At 67.3% G+C, this 14,636-nt stretch overlaps 2 protein-coding genes across 2 annotated transcripts in view; both read left to right on the top strand.

Moving 5' to 3' along the window:
- Positions 1-544: 544 nt before the first annotated feature.
- On the top strand, positions 545-6,261 carry CIMAP1D (CIMAP1 family member D). Its single transcript, XM_058282291.2, has 3 exons — positions 545-659; positions 3,703-3,816; positions 5,772-6,261. The coding sequence occupies exons 2-3, from the start codon at positions 3,792-3,794 to the stop codon at positions 6,239-6,241; spliced, it is 495 nt and encodes a 164-aa protein (XP_058138274.2). The 5' UTR covers positions 545-659; positions 3,703-3,791; the 3' UTR covers positions 6,242-6,261.
- A 2,217-nt stretch (positions 6,262-8,478) lies between these two features.
- SHC2 (SHC adaptor protein 2) overlaps positions 8,479-14,636 on the top strand; it is a 32,247-nt gene continuing 26,089 nt past the window's right edge. The window contains 2 exon segments of the mRNA XM_058281114.1: positions 8,479-8,805; positions 8,807-8,950. Coding sequence (XP_058137097.1) covers positions 8,479-8,805; positions 8,807-8,950 — 471 coding nt within the window.

The following is a 14,636-nucleotide window of genomic DNA, read 5'->3' on the forward strand; positions in this document are numbered from 1 at the left end:
TTTCCCTGTTTATGACAGCATGTCCCTTGCCTCAGTTTCCCTGCCTGTGACAGCGCATCCCTGTGCCTCAGTTTCCCTGCTGTGACACCACGTCCTGTGCCTCAGTTTCCCTGCTGTGACACCACGCCCTGTGCCTCAGTTTCCCTGCTGTGACACCACGCCCTGTGCCTCAGTTTCCCTGCTGTGACACCGTGCCCCTGTTCCTCAGTTTCCCTGCCTGTGACACCACGCCCTGTGCCTCAGTTTCCCTGCTGTGACACCGTGCCCCTGTTCCTCAGTTTCCCTGCCTGTGACACCATGTCCCTGTGCCTCAGTTTCCCCCCGTGACAGCACATCCCTTGCCCCCGGCCTCAGTTTCCCTGCCTGAGCCCCAAGGCGAGGCGGCCCCTGCCCTCTGTGACTCACACCTGGCTCACAATGCCTGTGTCACTCACTCTGCCCCCGCCCCGGCGGCAGGTGGGAGCTGGGGCGGGGGCTGGGGGCTGAGCCGGGGCTGCTCCCCCACTGCGCGGCGGCCAGCCTCGGGCCGTGACCCGGGGCCTCGGTCGCAGGCTCAGGGCCGGGCTTGTACGTCCTGCCGTCCACTGTGGGCTACGTCGACCACGACCGCACCAGGGTGGCTGGCCCCGCCTTCTCGCTGCCCAGGAGACCCAGCAGGGGTAAGGTGGGGGGCAGGCGGGCAGCGGGGGGCCGGGCCCGAGCCCCAACATCCCACCAGGTCTGCAGCACGGCGGGATGTGGGGAGCCGGGCTCGGGCAGCGCACGATAGCCTTGCTGTGTGACCTTGGGCCCGCTGCTGTCCCTCTCTGGGCCTGTTTCCTTGGTGGTAAGGGAACGGAGGGAGAAGCAGCGGCATGGGGCGGCTCAGACCGTGCGTGCCATCTGGCTTCGCAAACTCCTTGGCACTGGACACTGGGTGTTTCCTGGCCACTCCGAGCCTCGGTTTCTCCACTGGGAACACTCCTTATGGGAAGTGAGGAAGTGAGGGCTAAATGCCTTTAAAAGACGCCGAGGCGGTGCTGGTACACAGCAGGTGCTCAATACATGTGGCCCTTGAGAGGAGAGCCCAGTCTCCATTCCCCCTCTGGAAGGCCCTGAGCTCACTCAAGAGGCAGGGCGGCGGCCTCGGGTGGGGGCGGGGGGTCACGGGGAGGGGGCGTGGACCCTGCTGCAGAGGCTAAGAAAGGGGGCTCTAGCTCACGGGGCGGCTCGAAGGGTCAGCCCAGGTCACTGGACACATCCTGGGAGTCAAGCCCAGGAGGTTTCTGGTGGAGGGGCATGGACTCCAGGCTTTGCAGAATGCATAGGAGTTCGGTGGAGCCCACAGGAGAGGAGGGAACTCAGGAAGAGCCTGCAGTGTAGGCAGAGGCCTCGAGGGTGGCATGGCATGAGTCTGGGAGGCGTTTACGGATCAGGGCACGGTGCCAGGGCTGGGCAGGGGCCGGAGAAGAGGCCGGAAGGTGAGGGGCGGGCGAGGTTGAGAGTGCTTCCTGGGTCAACTCTGTGAGCCTCGGTTTCCACCCACGAACGACGAGGTAGTAACAGTGGCCCCATCGTGGGGGCTCCTGCGAGGCGAGAGAGAAGCGGGTGGTGCACAGTGTGGACACTGCAGGCCAGGAGAGAAGTGGGTCAGTGCACGCAGCGTGGACACTGCAGGCCGGCATAAAAGTGGGTCAGTGCACGCGGTGTGGACACTGCAGGCCGGGAGAGAAGGGGGTCAGCGCACACAGTGTGGACACTGCAGGCCGGGAGAGAAGGGGGTCAGTGCACATGAGTGTGGACACTGCAGGCTGGGAGAGAAGGGGGTCAGCGCACGCAGCGTGGACACTGCAGGCCGGGAGAGAAGGGGGTCAGTGCACGCGGCGTGGACACTGCAGGCCGGGAGAGAAGTGGGTCAGTGCATGCGGCGTGGACACTGCAGGCCGGGAGAGAAGGAGGTCAGCGCACACAGCGTGGACACTGCAGGCCGGGAGAGAAGGGGGTCAGTGCACACAGTGTGGACACTGCAGGCCGGGAGAGAAGTGGGTCAGTGCACACAGTGTGGACACTGCAGGCCAGGAGAGAAGTGGGTCAGTGCACGGGGCATGGACACTGCAGGCCGGGAGAGAAGGGGGTCAGGCCACACGACGTGGACACCACAGGTTGGGAGAGAAGGGGGTCAGTGCACACAGTGTGGACACTGCAGGCTGGGAATGAAGTAAGTCAGTGCACGCAGCATGGACACTGCAGGCCAGGAAGAGAAGTGGGTCAGTGGACACTCCAGCCCGGGAGAGAAGTGGGTCAGTGCACGCAGCGTGGACACTGCAGGCCAGGAGAGAAGGGGGTCAGTGCACATGAGTGTGGACACTGCAGGCCGGGAGAGAAGGGGGTCAGTGCATGCGGCGTGGACACTGCAGGCCGGGAGAGAAGGGGGTCAGTGCACACAGCGTGGACACTGCAGGCCAGGAGAGAAGCGGATAGTGCACACAGTGTGGACACTGCAAGCCGGGAGAGAAGGGGGTCAGGCCACACGACGTGGACACCACAGGTTGGGAGAGAAGGGGGTCAGTGCACACAGTGTGGACACTGCAGGCTGGGAATGAAGTAAGTCAGTGCACGCAGCATGGACACTGCAGGCCAGGAAGAGAAGTGGGTCAGTGGACACTCCAGCCCGGGAGAGAAGTGGGTCAGTGCACGCAGCGTGGACACTGCAGGCCAGGAGAGAAGGGGGTCAGTGCACATGAGTGTGGACACTGCAGGCCGGGAGAGAAGGGGGTCAGTGCATGCGGCGTGGACACTGCAGGCCGGGAGAGAAGGGGGTCAGTGCACACAGCGTGGACACTGCAGGCCAGGAGAGAAGCGGATAGTGCACACAGTGTGGACACTGCAAGCCGGGAGAGAAGGGGGTCAGGCCACACGACGTGGACACCACAGGTTGGGAGAGAAGGGGGTCAGTGCACACAGTGTGGACACTGCAGGCTGGGAATGAAGTAAGTCAGTGCACGCAGCATGGACACTGCAGGCCAGGAAGAGAAGTGGGTCAGTGGACACTCCAGCCCGGGAGAGAAGTGGGTAAGTGCACGCAGCGTGGACACTGCAGGCCGGGAGAGAAGGGGGTCAGTGCACATGAGCGTGGACACTGCAGGCCGGGAGAGAAGGGGGTCAGTGCACGCGGCGTGGACACTGCAGGCCGGGAGAGAAGGGGGTCAGTGCACATGAGTGTGGACACTGCAGGCCGGGAGAGAAGGGGGTCAGTGCACGCGGCATGGACACTGCAGGCCGGGAGGAGGTGCTCGCCTTCGGCAGTTGCCGGGGTCGGGGTGGCCCCGCGCGGCCACCCCCTCCGCGGCAAACCTGCCCTGTTTCCACGGGGCCGCAGAGGGCGGCGGTGCAGGGCGTCTCCCGCTGCGCCTTGTGCCCGGGGCCGCCCGCCTGCTCCCCGCGCAGCCTCCCCGGCTCCCCAGCGCCGGGACACCGAGGCTGGGGCTCTGCGAGGGGCCGGCTCTCCAGCCCCCGCCCGCTTGCCCACGGCCCAGCCCCCGCTTCCCACAGAGCTCCAGCAAACCGGGGGGCAGCACCCGCCTTGACCGCGGGAGCCGGCGCCCGAGCCCCCAGCCAGGGGAGGCCTGGCCCCGCTCTGCGCCACGCGGCGCCGGGGCCCATGGGGGCGGGGGCCCGGGGGTCCGGGGGTGGGCCCCGCCCTCCCGCCCGCTTCTTCCCCAGAGCCTCCTCAGGACGCCAGCCCCGGGCCTGTCTACTTCCTGGACCCGAAAGTGACCCGCTTTGGCCGCAGCTGCACCCCCGCCTACTCCATGCAGGGCCGCGGCCGGTGCCGGGGTGAGTAGCTGCACTGGCCGCCTGCGCCCACCCCGCCCGCGCAGGGTCTCGGGCTCTGCCGGCTCCCACCCCAGGGGCCCTGGAACGTCAGTGTCCTTGAAAGGGGCTACAGACTCAGATGCCCACGGGGGTCCCGAGAGAACCCGAATGAGTGGGGGGCGGCCAAGGACGACCCCATGTGCACACGTGGTGCTGCACGGCCGCTGGGGCCCGTCCTCGGCGACGGGAGACAGCAGGGCACGGCGGGGCTTGTGGCGAGCTCAGAAGGCCCCTCCGAGGCACCAGAGGGCTCGTCTCACCGCCCGCGCCTGACGGACGGCCTGGTCCACGCACCTACCCTCTCCTCTGGCCTATCGCCACCTTCTCGCCCATCGCCCACCGAAACGTCCATCCGTTCGTCTCTCTATTCACAACTGCACCCACTTCCCACCTGTCCATCTATGACCCACCCACCCATGCTCGTTCGTCCTTCCAGCAACCGATCCACCCATTGACCCCTTTACCCATCCACCATGGACCCACCCACCCCATCCACCCACTCATCCACCCACCACCACCCACCCATCAACCCACCCCCGCCCATCTACACAATTCCCCATCCACCAACCAACCCACCCCATCCACCCATCCATCCCTCTCTCTGTCCGTCCATCCACCCACCCATCTATCTACTCCCCAATCCATCAACCCACCCCCCACCCATCTATACAATTCCCCATCCACCCCACCCACCTACACACCGGTCCATATATCCGTCTGTCCATCCATCCATCCATCCACCCATCCACCCATCCACCCAACCACCCAACCACCCACCCATTCGTCCACCTGCCAATCCAGCCACCATCCACCCACCTACACACTGGCCCGTCTATCCACCCATCTATCGTCTGTCCATCTATCCATCCACCCATCAAACCACCCACCCATCCACCCATCTGTCCATCTGTCTGCTCGTCCATCCATCAACCCACTCCCCATCCACCCATCCATCCCTCCGTCCATCCATCCATCCATCCACCCACCCACCCATCTACTCCCCCATCCATCCACCTACCTACACACTAGTCCATATATCTGTCCGTCCACCCATCTCTCCGTCTGTCCATCCATCCATCCATTAACCCACCCACCACCAACACACCGGTCCATCTATCCATCCACCCATCTGTCCATCCCTCCATCTGCTCGTCCATCCATCCATCAACTCACCCATCCATCCACCCACCCATCTATCTACTCCCCCATCCATCCAGCCACCCCCACCTATGTATACAATTCCCCATCCATCCACCCACCTACACACCGGTCCATATATCCATCTTTCCATTCATCCATCCACCCATCCATCCATCCATCCATCAACCTACCCACCCACCCACCCATCCATCCATCCATCCGTCTGCTTGTTCATCCATCCACCCATCCATCCTTCCATCCATCCATCAACCTACCCACCCGCCCATCCATCTGTCTGCTTGTTCATCCATCCACCCATCCACCTATCCCTCCATCCCTCTACCCACCCATCCACCTGTCCACCCATCCCTCCATCCATCCATTCCTCTGTCTGATCCCTGCCTCCATCCACCCATCCACCCGTCCCTCCATCCATCCATCCATCACCCATCTGCCCGTCCTCCCGTTCTCTCACCCACCCCGCCGTGCACTCAGCACAGAAACGGCCTGCTGGGGTCGGAGGTCAGCCACGCCCGCGCTTTCCGTGAGCCCAGAGGGCGGCGGCGTCCGTCGCAGGGCGGCCCCTCAGCCTCTGCCTGGTCGTGTCCCGGGGAGGGGCGACGTGGGGCGGGAGTCCCGGCTCTTCCCCGGGGTGGGGGGAGGGGAGGAGCGGCTTCGGGCTGTCCCGAGGTGGGTGGGGGCGGGAGAGCGAGGGCCCGAGGCTGGACAGGGCTGGGCGGGCGAGGACCGTCCACCCTCCTGCCCCATGCCCGCAGGTCTGGAGGTGACGCCGGGGCCTGGCGCCTACAGCCCGGAGAAGGCGCCCCCCGTGCGCCAGCGGACGCCCCCCGCCTTCAGCCTGGGCCCCCGGCCCCGCCCGCAGCCCCCCGACACCTCGGGGCCCGCGCCCAACGCCTACACCCTGCCGCCGCTCTGGGGGTCCCAGCTCTTCACCAAGCCCAGCAGCCCCAGCTACACGGTGGGGGGCCGCGCGCCCCCTGCCCGCCCCCCGCAGGACCCCGCCGAGATGCCCGGCCCCGGCCAGTACGAGAGCCCGGACCCCAACGCCTACCGGCGGCGCCGGCCCGCCTTCTCCATGCTGGGCCGGCCCCGCCCGCCGCGCCCCCTGGACGGGACCCCCGGCCCGGGCGCCCACAGCCCGGAGGGGGTCACCGTGACCAGGGTGCGCGCCCCCGCCTACAGCATGGGCGCCCGCCCCTCCAGGCGCGCCACCGCTGCGCCCTGACTGCGAGGGCCCGGCCCGCAGCCCCCCCCTCCGCCCAGCCCCGGGGGCCGTGACCCCGGCGCCCGAGAGCCCCTTCCCGCGCCCCAGTTCCTTCTCTCAGGCCTCTCCCGGGCGCGCCAGGCGGGAGAGGGAGCCCGGTCCCGCGCTGGCCGCGCGGCTTCCTGTCACCTGGCTCTCGACCTCGTCCCCGGTCCCCGCACAGCTCCGGTTTCGGCCGCGCGGGGCTCGTCCTGCTTCTCGCAGAGGCGCGGCCGCCCGTGCGGTCCTTCTGGCCACCCTCCAGAGGCCCCGACAATAAACCCGTCCTTGGCACCCAGCGCACCGCGCATGCTGACTGCACGGGAAGGAGACAGGGCGCTGCGCTCCAGAACCAGGCCCGGCGCTGTGGCCCAGGGGGGTCTGGAGAGCGCCTGAGGGGGGACCCGGGGCGCAGGAGGCCTCCTGGATTTTGAAGGATGTATAGGAGTTGGTCTGTTCTAAGAGCTGCATTGAGCTGTTGATGAAGAGGTGGGTGGTGTTTCCAGGGGCAACAGAGCTGCCCGGAGATGGGACACTTGTCCGAGGGCATGCTGGGAGGCACCTACCGCGGGACTCGACCCCAAGTCCGGCGGACCCCAGGATTTGGGACGGAGCCTGCGCTCTTCCCAGCCACCACACTGCACTGACCAGGGACGAGAAGGAAACACGAAGGCTGGCGGCCTGTCCCTGAGCCTCTGTGTGCCGGGGAGGGGTCACCCAATGAGACCCTCACCCAGTGAGACCCTCACCCAGGGGCTGGGAGGGACAGAGGCTGCGGGGGGGGCCTCCCTGGAGGAGGTGGCGCTGGAGGGACCTGAGGCAGCTGTCAGACAGACCGACACCCCGACCCTGTATACATACTCGCAGGCATGCCGCGGGCCCGTTACACACGTACATACCCCCGGATCCATCATACACATCCCGGATCTGTTACACACGTTATACACACCCCGGATCTGTTACACACGTCATACACATCCCGGATCTGTTACACACGCACACCCTGGACCCCTTACACACGCACACACACTCCCTAGGCCTGTTAGACACACCCTGGATCTGCGACACATGCACACAAACACCCCTGGATCCCTTACACACGCACACATACCCTGGATCCGTCACACACGCACACTCCCCTGGACCCCTCACACACATACACACACCAGGACCTGCTGCAAACCTCTCCTGAATCAGTCACACACGCACACACACCCCTGGATCTGTTATACACACCCTGGATCCATCACACACGCACACACCCCTACACCTGTCACACGCACACTCCTGGACCCCTGACACCCCCACCCCCACCCCCGACTGCCGCTCCCCTAACTGAACACGCGTGGGCCCGCGCCTCGCCTCCCAGCCCCCGCAGGGGCTCCGGCCCGCCCGGCCTGGGCTCCCCCGCGGCATCGACCCGCGCTCCGCCCGGCGCCGCCCTCCCTTTGTTCCCGGCAGCCAGCCCTGCCTGGAGGGGGAGGGGTCCGCGGGGACCGGGGGCGGCGCCCGCTCCTGTGGGGGGGAGCCACCGGGAGGGCGGGGGGGGGGGGGGGCGCTGAGGCCCAGGGGTTCAGGGAGCTGCGGTGGGCCAGGGTCCCCGGAAACGGAGCGCCGGGCCTCGGGCGACCCCCGCCCCAGCTCGCTTCTCGGGCCTCAGCCTGGAAACAGGCCCCGGCGGGGCGGCCGGAGGGTCCGGGCTTAGCCTGGCCTCGGCGGTGACTCGGCACGCCCGCCCCCGGGCCTCAGTTTCCCCTTCAGGAAATGAAACGGGGCTCGCTCTCCTGGTATTGTAGGCTGGAAGAAGGGGGCAGGGGCGGCCGCGAGGGTCTGGCCTTCTCCTCTGCTGACCCGCGCCTTCGCCCCCGCCCAGGCCTCAGTTTCTCCATCAGCCCAAGGGGGAGGACGGAGAGGGTGTCCAAGCCTCCCAGCCCTGCCCTACAGAACCCGGGCGGCGGGCGGGGGGCGGCGGGCGGGTCTTGGGTTCGAGCGTCGCTCCCTTCCCGGCTGCCGGATCGCGGCCAGCGCGGTGCCGCCGGCGGGCCTCAGTTTCCCCAGCCGCCGCGGAGCGGAGGGCCGGGGTCCCAGGGGCGCAGCCCCCCGCGGCTGCGCGCTGGGCTGGGCGATGACATCACCGGGCCGGGGCGGGGAGGCGGCGGGCGCGAGCGGGCGGCTGGTCGGCGGGCAGCGCCGGGTCCGGTCGGTCGGCGGCCGCGGCCATGACGCAGGGTCCGGGCGGGCGCGCGCCCCCGGCGCCCCCCGCGCCCCCCGAGCCCGAGGCGCCCACCACCTTCTGCGCGCTGCTGCCGCGCATGCCGCAGTGGAAGTTCGCCGCCCCCGCCGGCTTCCTGGGCCGCGGGCCGGCGGCGGCGGCGCGGGAGCCGGCGGGGGCCGCGGGGGGCGCCGACCCCCAGCCCGAGCCGGCGGGGGCGGGGGGCGTCCCCGCGCTGGCGGCCGCCGTCCTGGGCGCCTGCGAGCCGCGCTGCGCCGCGCCCTGCCCCCTGCCCGCGCTCAGCCGCTGCCGGGCCGCGGGGGCGCGGGGGGCCGCGGGGCGCGCGGGGGGCGGCCGGGCCCCCCGACGCCGCCGCGGACGAGTGGGCGCGCAAGGACAGCTTCATCCACAAGCCGGCGCACGGCTGGCTGCACCCCGACGCCAAGGTCCTGGGGCCCGGGGTCTCCTACATCGTGCGGGTGAGTGCGCCGCCCGGCGCCGCGCCCCCGCCCGCGCCCACCCGCCACCCGCGGGCCGGGGCGCCCCTCCCTCCGCGCCCCCCAGACTCCGAAGCCGGGGCTCCCCTCTTCACCCGCCCCCCCGCCTCTCCCCACCGCCCGGGACCCCCACCTCCAGCCGGCGCTCCGCGGCCGCCCCCACCCGCAGAGGCTCCGGGCCCGGGTTCCCACGGCGTCACGTGGGGAGGGGCGGGGAGAGGCGGCAGGTGGGAGGGGGGCACGCATGCGCAGGTGCAGCACGCCGCCCCCACTCTGGCTGTGGGGGGGAGCCCGGATCCCGGACCCCCGGACCTGCTGCCTGAGGGGGGACGCAGAGGGACGGTGCTTTTTAGAAACCCCCTCGTCTTTCTCGCTGAGCCTTTTCACCCCCGCGAAGCTGGAGGAAGGACGGCCTGGGCCCCCCTGGGCCCCCCTGGGGATAAACGGGTCTGAGGCCGCGCCCTCCACTCCCAGCCCGGCCCGCCCCTTCGGGCGCCGTGTCCATCGGGCTGCCCCCCCCCCCCCCGTCCCCGGGGCGCTGTGTCCAGCCCAAAGGGACCGAGGGCCGCCCCCTCGCACCCTTTGTGGTTGGGGCTGGTTGTGGGGTGCTCGGTTATGTCTCTAGAAGGACCCTCGCCCTGACCCCTGACCTGTGCCCGACAACGTGGTCAGCTGAGTGCCAAGAGCCTCCTCGGGTGGCCTCTGACCCCCAGGCCACCTACGGCAACCCGGGACCCCCCTACCCAGCCTAGGGCAGCCCAGGAACCCCCTGGCCTAGGACAGCCCAGGATCCCCCCTCCCCCGGCCTAGGACAGCCCGGGACCCCACCCCTCCTAGGACAGCCCAGGACCCCACCCCTCCTAGGACGGCCCGGAACCCCACCTCTCCTAGGGCGGCCGGGGACCCCCACCCCTCCTAGGACAGCCCAGGACCCCACCCGGCCTAGGACAGCCCGGGACCCCCACCCCTCCTAGGACAGCCCAGGACCCCCACCCTGCCTAGGGCGGCCCGGGGCACCCGCTCACCGGGGCACTGTTAGAAATGTGGAGTGTGGCCCCTGTGCGCGTGGTGGACGTGCCGCTGTGGACGCCCGCGCCGGTGTAGCTTGACCCTCGCCCTTCCCTCCGCCTGGCAGCTGGCCCCCAGGCTTGCCCAAACGTCCCTGAGAATGATCCGCAGGAGGCGCGCTCTGGCGGGGGGGCTTCGCGGGCACAGCCTGCGGATCCGCAGGGGCGGGCGTCAGGGCGCGGCTGGTTCCAGAATCGTGACGTGCCCCTCCACGTGGCGAGTGGCCGATGTGTGCCCACCCGGCCTGGCGCAGGTGACGCCGCGAGCACAGAGGCGCTGGACGTGCCCTCGTTTGGAGACGGGCTTTGCAGACGCGACTCACCGAGATGTGGCCGTGCTGGGGTGCGGTGGCCCCAAAACCAACAACCCCGGGAAGCCGGTGCGGCGGCCACGCGCGGGCCGAGGCCCCCCAGGCTGGAGGGGGGCTCCAGGAGGGGAGGGGGCAGGGTCCCTGCCCTGCGGGTGTGGGGCTTCCGGCCTCCAGAGCTGGAGAGCCTGTTTGCTGCGACGTCAGACCTGGGGAAATAATCCCGGGGACAGCGAGTAAACCAGAGAACAAATACACAGGAAAACAGCGGCTACTGGTGAGCGCTTTGCGAAAATTAAAGCCGGGTGACCTCAGTCCTTTAGCCGAGGCGGGCGAAGGGCTGCTTCGGGAGGCCCCAGACGGTGGGTGACGGCGGGAAGAGCGTTCAGGCACAGCAGGTGCAAGGGCCCTGGGGCAGGGAGCCAGCTGGGGTGTGTCCCTAGAGGGGCGGAGCATCGAGAGCCACGGTCGGAGGATTGCGTGGCAGTGCCTTGGAAGACAGGCCTTCCTCTCCAGTCTGTGCTGGGCAGCCTTGACAGGGCCAGCCCGTCTGCTGCGCTGGGCTGGCGCGAAGGCCGGGGACCTGCTGGCGCGTCGGGGCCGATGGCGCCGCTGGACCTCTGCGCCCGTCACGTGCAGGCGGCCGAGGCTGCCCCGCCGCGCGGCGTCTGGCTCCCGGCGTTAGCGCTGCGGAGAGCGAGCTGCAGCCTGGAGTTTCAGAGGGACCTCTCGGGCCGGTGGAGGTGGACCTGTGGCACAGGCTGAGGACAGAGGACGGCGCCCGGGCCGGCAGGGCATGGAGCCGCGGGACGGGCAGGCCGGGGGGCCCTGGACCCCGCTGGCTGCAGCGGGAGGGCCGTGGAGTTCCGACACGTCCCCGGAGCGCGGGTGCCGCGAGGGTGCTTTCCAGGGACGAGGCCCATGGACCAGTGGGAACCAGGTCTGCACGCGGGGACGCCACCCCGTCCTGCGGGTGGGGAAACCGCGGCGCCGAGCACCCGCAGCGATTGCCTCTGTGTGGCTGGCTGGGTCTCGGCGCCCCGGGGACACGCACGTGCCAGGATCCCCGGAACCTTCCGTGGTGAAGGGACTCTGCAGTTTTGGGGTCCGTTGGGAACCCGGAGGCGGAGCGGCGACTGCGTTCCCCGGAGCCCAGCGTCACCGCGTCGTCCTCGGAGAGGAGGCGGGAGGTCAGGGCCTGAGGAGACGCCCCGGGGGCTTCGCGGACGGAGGGGGCCGCGGCCCCGAGCTGGAAAAGCGGGAGCGGTGCTGCCCGGGCCCCGGAGGGGCCGCCTCGGGACCTGCCTGCCCCGGGGGCCGTCTGGAGAGGCAGGCGTTGCGCGAGCTGCTCCGGCAGCCAGAGCGGCCCACGAGACCGCGTGGACTGCCCACGAAATCCGCGACGGTCCCCGTTTACGAGGTTTCCACCGCTTCGTAGACGGACGCTGAGCCCTGCAAGGTCAGGGGACTGCCGGAAACCCGTGCGCTCAGCGGTTGTGGCCCCTGGGGGCCTTTTGCCGCCAGTTTCCTAAAACCTGACTCGGAGAGGCTGAGCACGGAGAGAACACCCGCACCTCGTGTGCGGAGCGGCCAGACACGGTGTTTTTTTTTTTAAGGATTTTGTTTTTTGTTTATTTCTCTCCCCTTCCCCCCCCCACCCCCGTTGTCTGCTCTCTGTGTCCATTTGCTATGTGTTCTTTGCCCACTTGTATTCTTGTCAGTGGCACGGGGAATCAGTGTTTCTTTTTGTTGCGTCATCGTGCTGTGTCAGCTCTCCGTGTGGGCGGCGCCACTCCTGGGCAGGCTGCACTTTCTTTGGCGCTGGGCGGCTCTCCTTACGGGGCGCACTCCTTGCGCAAAAGAAAGTGCAGCCTGCCCAGGAGTGGCGCCGCCCACACGGAGAGCTGACACAGCAAGATGACACAACAAAGACACAGATTCCCGGTGCCACAGGATAATGCAAGCGGACACAGAAGAACACGCAGCAAAGGGACACGGAGAGCAGACAACGGGCGGGGGTGAAGGAGAGAGAAATAAAATAAACAAACAACACTGGGCTCTGTTGGTAGAGGCGGCGCTCGCGCCGCGCGGGGACCAGGATTTGAAGTGAGGCCGTGGCGCCCTTGCTCCCGCCTCCGTGTTGCCGTCCGGACTCCGCCTGACAATTCCGTGATGGAAGCGCCTCCTCCCGGGCCCCCGTGGTCCGCCTCTCATCGTAGTTTTTAAAATGTGTGCCTTCCTGCTCACGACAGCAGCAGCCGCCCGCCCAGGAGAAGCCCGCCGCCCAGCTGGGGGATGGAGCACAAACCTGCGTGCCCGTCGGTAAGGCGACTGGGGTGGCCGCTGGCTCAGGCTCTCCCGGGGGCGGCTCTTACCCGCTGGCCGGGGCGCTGGGGGAGGCTGAGGTGGGTTTTCTCCACGACACAGCGTTTCCCTGGAAAGCAAGGCCGTTACGGTGTGGCCCGAGGTAGGGGGCCAGGGTGGGTTGACTCGGTGGCCAGTGTCTCTGAAGACCCGACATCTTCCTCGGCACGTTGGCTCAGCTCCCCTCGTGGTCACAAAATGGCAGCCGCGTCACCGGGTGTCACGTGTGGACCCGACAACATCCACTGGAAAAAGAGAAGACCCTTCCTTCCTTGGCTCTCCTTTTAAGAGAGAGGGACCCTTTCTCAGAGGCCCTCTAACGTCCTTCTCTCCACGTCCCCTGGCCTGAAATGGCCAGCTGCCCTCATTCGGGAGAAGGCGGCGTACCGTATTGGCTTAAACCAGCATCGTCAGCAGCGTCGGGAACGTGTCGGAAATGCAGGTTCTCAGGCCCTCTCCCAGGCCCGCGGAATCAGAGACCGTGGGTCAGGTCCCTGCCTGCTGTGCTCTCCAAGCCTGGGGCGTCTCCAGCTTGTCCCGTGGGACTCGCCGCTCCTTAGGGGATTCTGACTCGACACTCCTGAAATGGCTGGACGCATAAAATCTACCTGCACACGCATCTCTCCCCCAAATCAAAACGATGCCCCAGGGAAGCGGATGTGGCTCAAGCAGTTGGGCGCCCGCCTACCACACGGGAGGCCCCGGGTTCGTGTCTCCGCGCCTCCTAAAGGAGACGAGCAGACGCCGCCCCCGCCGCATGGACGTTGCTCGGGCCGTCGGGCGCCCCTCTCGTGGGAGGTCCCGGGTTTGGTTCCTGGTGCCTCCTGGAGAAGGCGAGCCAACAGTGAGCAGAGACGAGAGAACTGTCTGGGGGAGGGAGGAATAGATAAAGAAGAAAAAAAATGATGCCCCAACCGTGATAAGGACAGACGGAAAGTGACAGAAAACCCGTAATAACGTCCCCGAACTCCAACACGTAAAGACAAGGCCTCCGTGTACCAAGGCTGCAGCTCAGACCCACCGCTGGAATTTTCCGAAACCGCGGACAGCCCTTGCTGAAGTCTGAGCGACGCGAAATGAAAGCTGTCAGTTTGCACGGCGGTTTCTTGAGGTTCAAGGTGCACCCGCTACCCCACGCCCGATGCCCCGTGTTGTGGGGAAAATCGAGGCTCGGATGGTCACAAGCGGCTCTGACACCCATGAGCGGCCTGTCGGGGGTCCCGAAGTCCAGGGGGATGTGGGGCTGTTTGGCGCCGTGGGAGACCCCCAGTCCTCCGGCCGCTGGCAGCGCCCACGGCTCCCGAGGTGCCCCTCGGCCGCGAGGATCGGCGGCGGGGAGGACACCTGCGGAATTTCCAGCCGTCGGCGGAGAGCGCGGGTGGTTGAGTCAGCCAGCTACAGGGTGTCAAAAAATTTTGAAAGATTTAAAACGTAGAGAAAATGCATAAGAATAGTACCTACGGTTTCTGCAGATTTGAAATTGTCACAATAAGAAGTTACCCAAAAAAGACTCCTACGAAGAGTTCCCACGCGTCCTTTGCTTAGATCCCCTGTGGACGTCGTGCCGCATTTACTTAGCTAGCTGCATGTGTGCGTCTGCGTGTGCACGTTGTTACTGATATTTTTAGGAGGCATGTGGGAAGCAGGCGCTCAACTGCTCCCCTGTGGATTTTTAAAAAATAAGTAATTACTTTTTAAAAATTTATTTCTCTCCCTTTCCACCCCTCAACACCCCCGTTGTCTGCTCTCTGTGTCCATTCGCTGTGTGTTCCTCTGTGACCGCTGCTGTCCTTATCAGCGGCACCGAGAATCTGTGTCCCCTTTTGTTGTGTCATCTTGCTGTGTCAGCTCTCCGTGTGTGCGGCACCATTCCTGGGCAGGCTGTGCTTTTTTCACGTGGGGCGGCTCTCCTTACGGGGCGCACTCCTT

The sequence above is a fragment of the Dasypus novemcinctus genome, chromosome 19 (assembly GCF_030445035.2).
Source record: "Dasypus novemcinctus isolate mDasNov1 chromosome 19, mDasNov1.1.hap2, whole genome shotgun sequence".
In the NCBI taxonomy this organism is placed as follows: domain Eukaryota; kingdom Metazoa; phylum Chordata; class Mammalia; order Cingulata; family Dasypodidae; genus Dasypus; species Dasypus novemcinctus.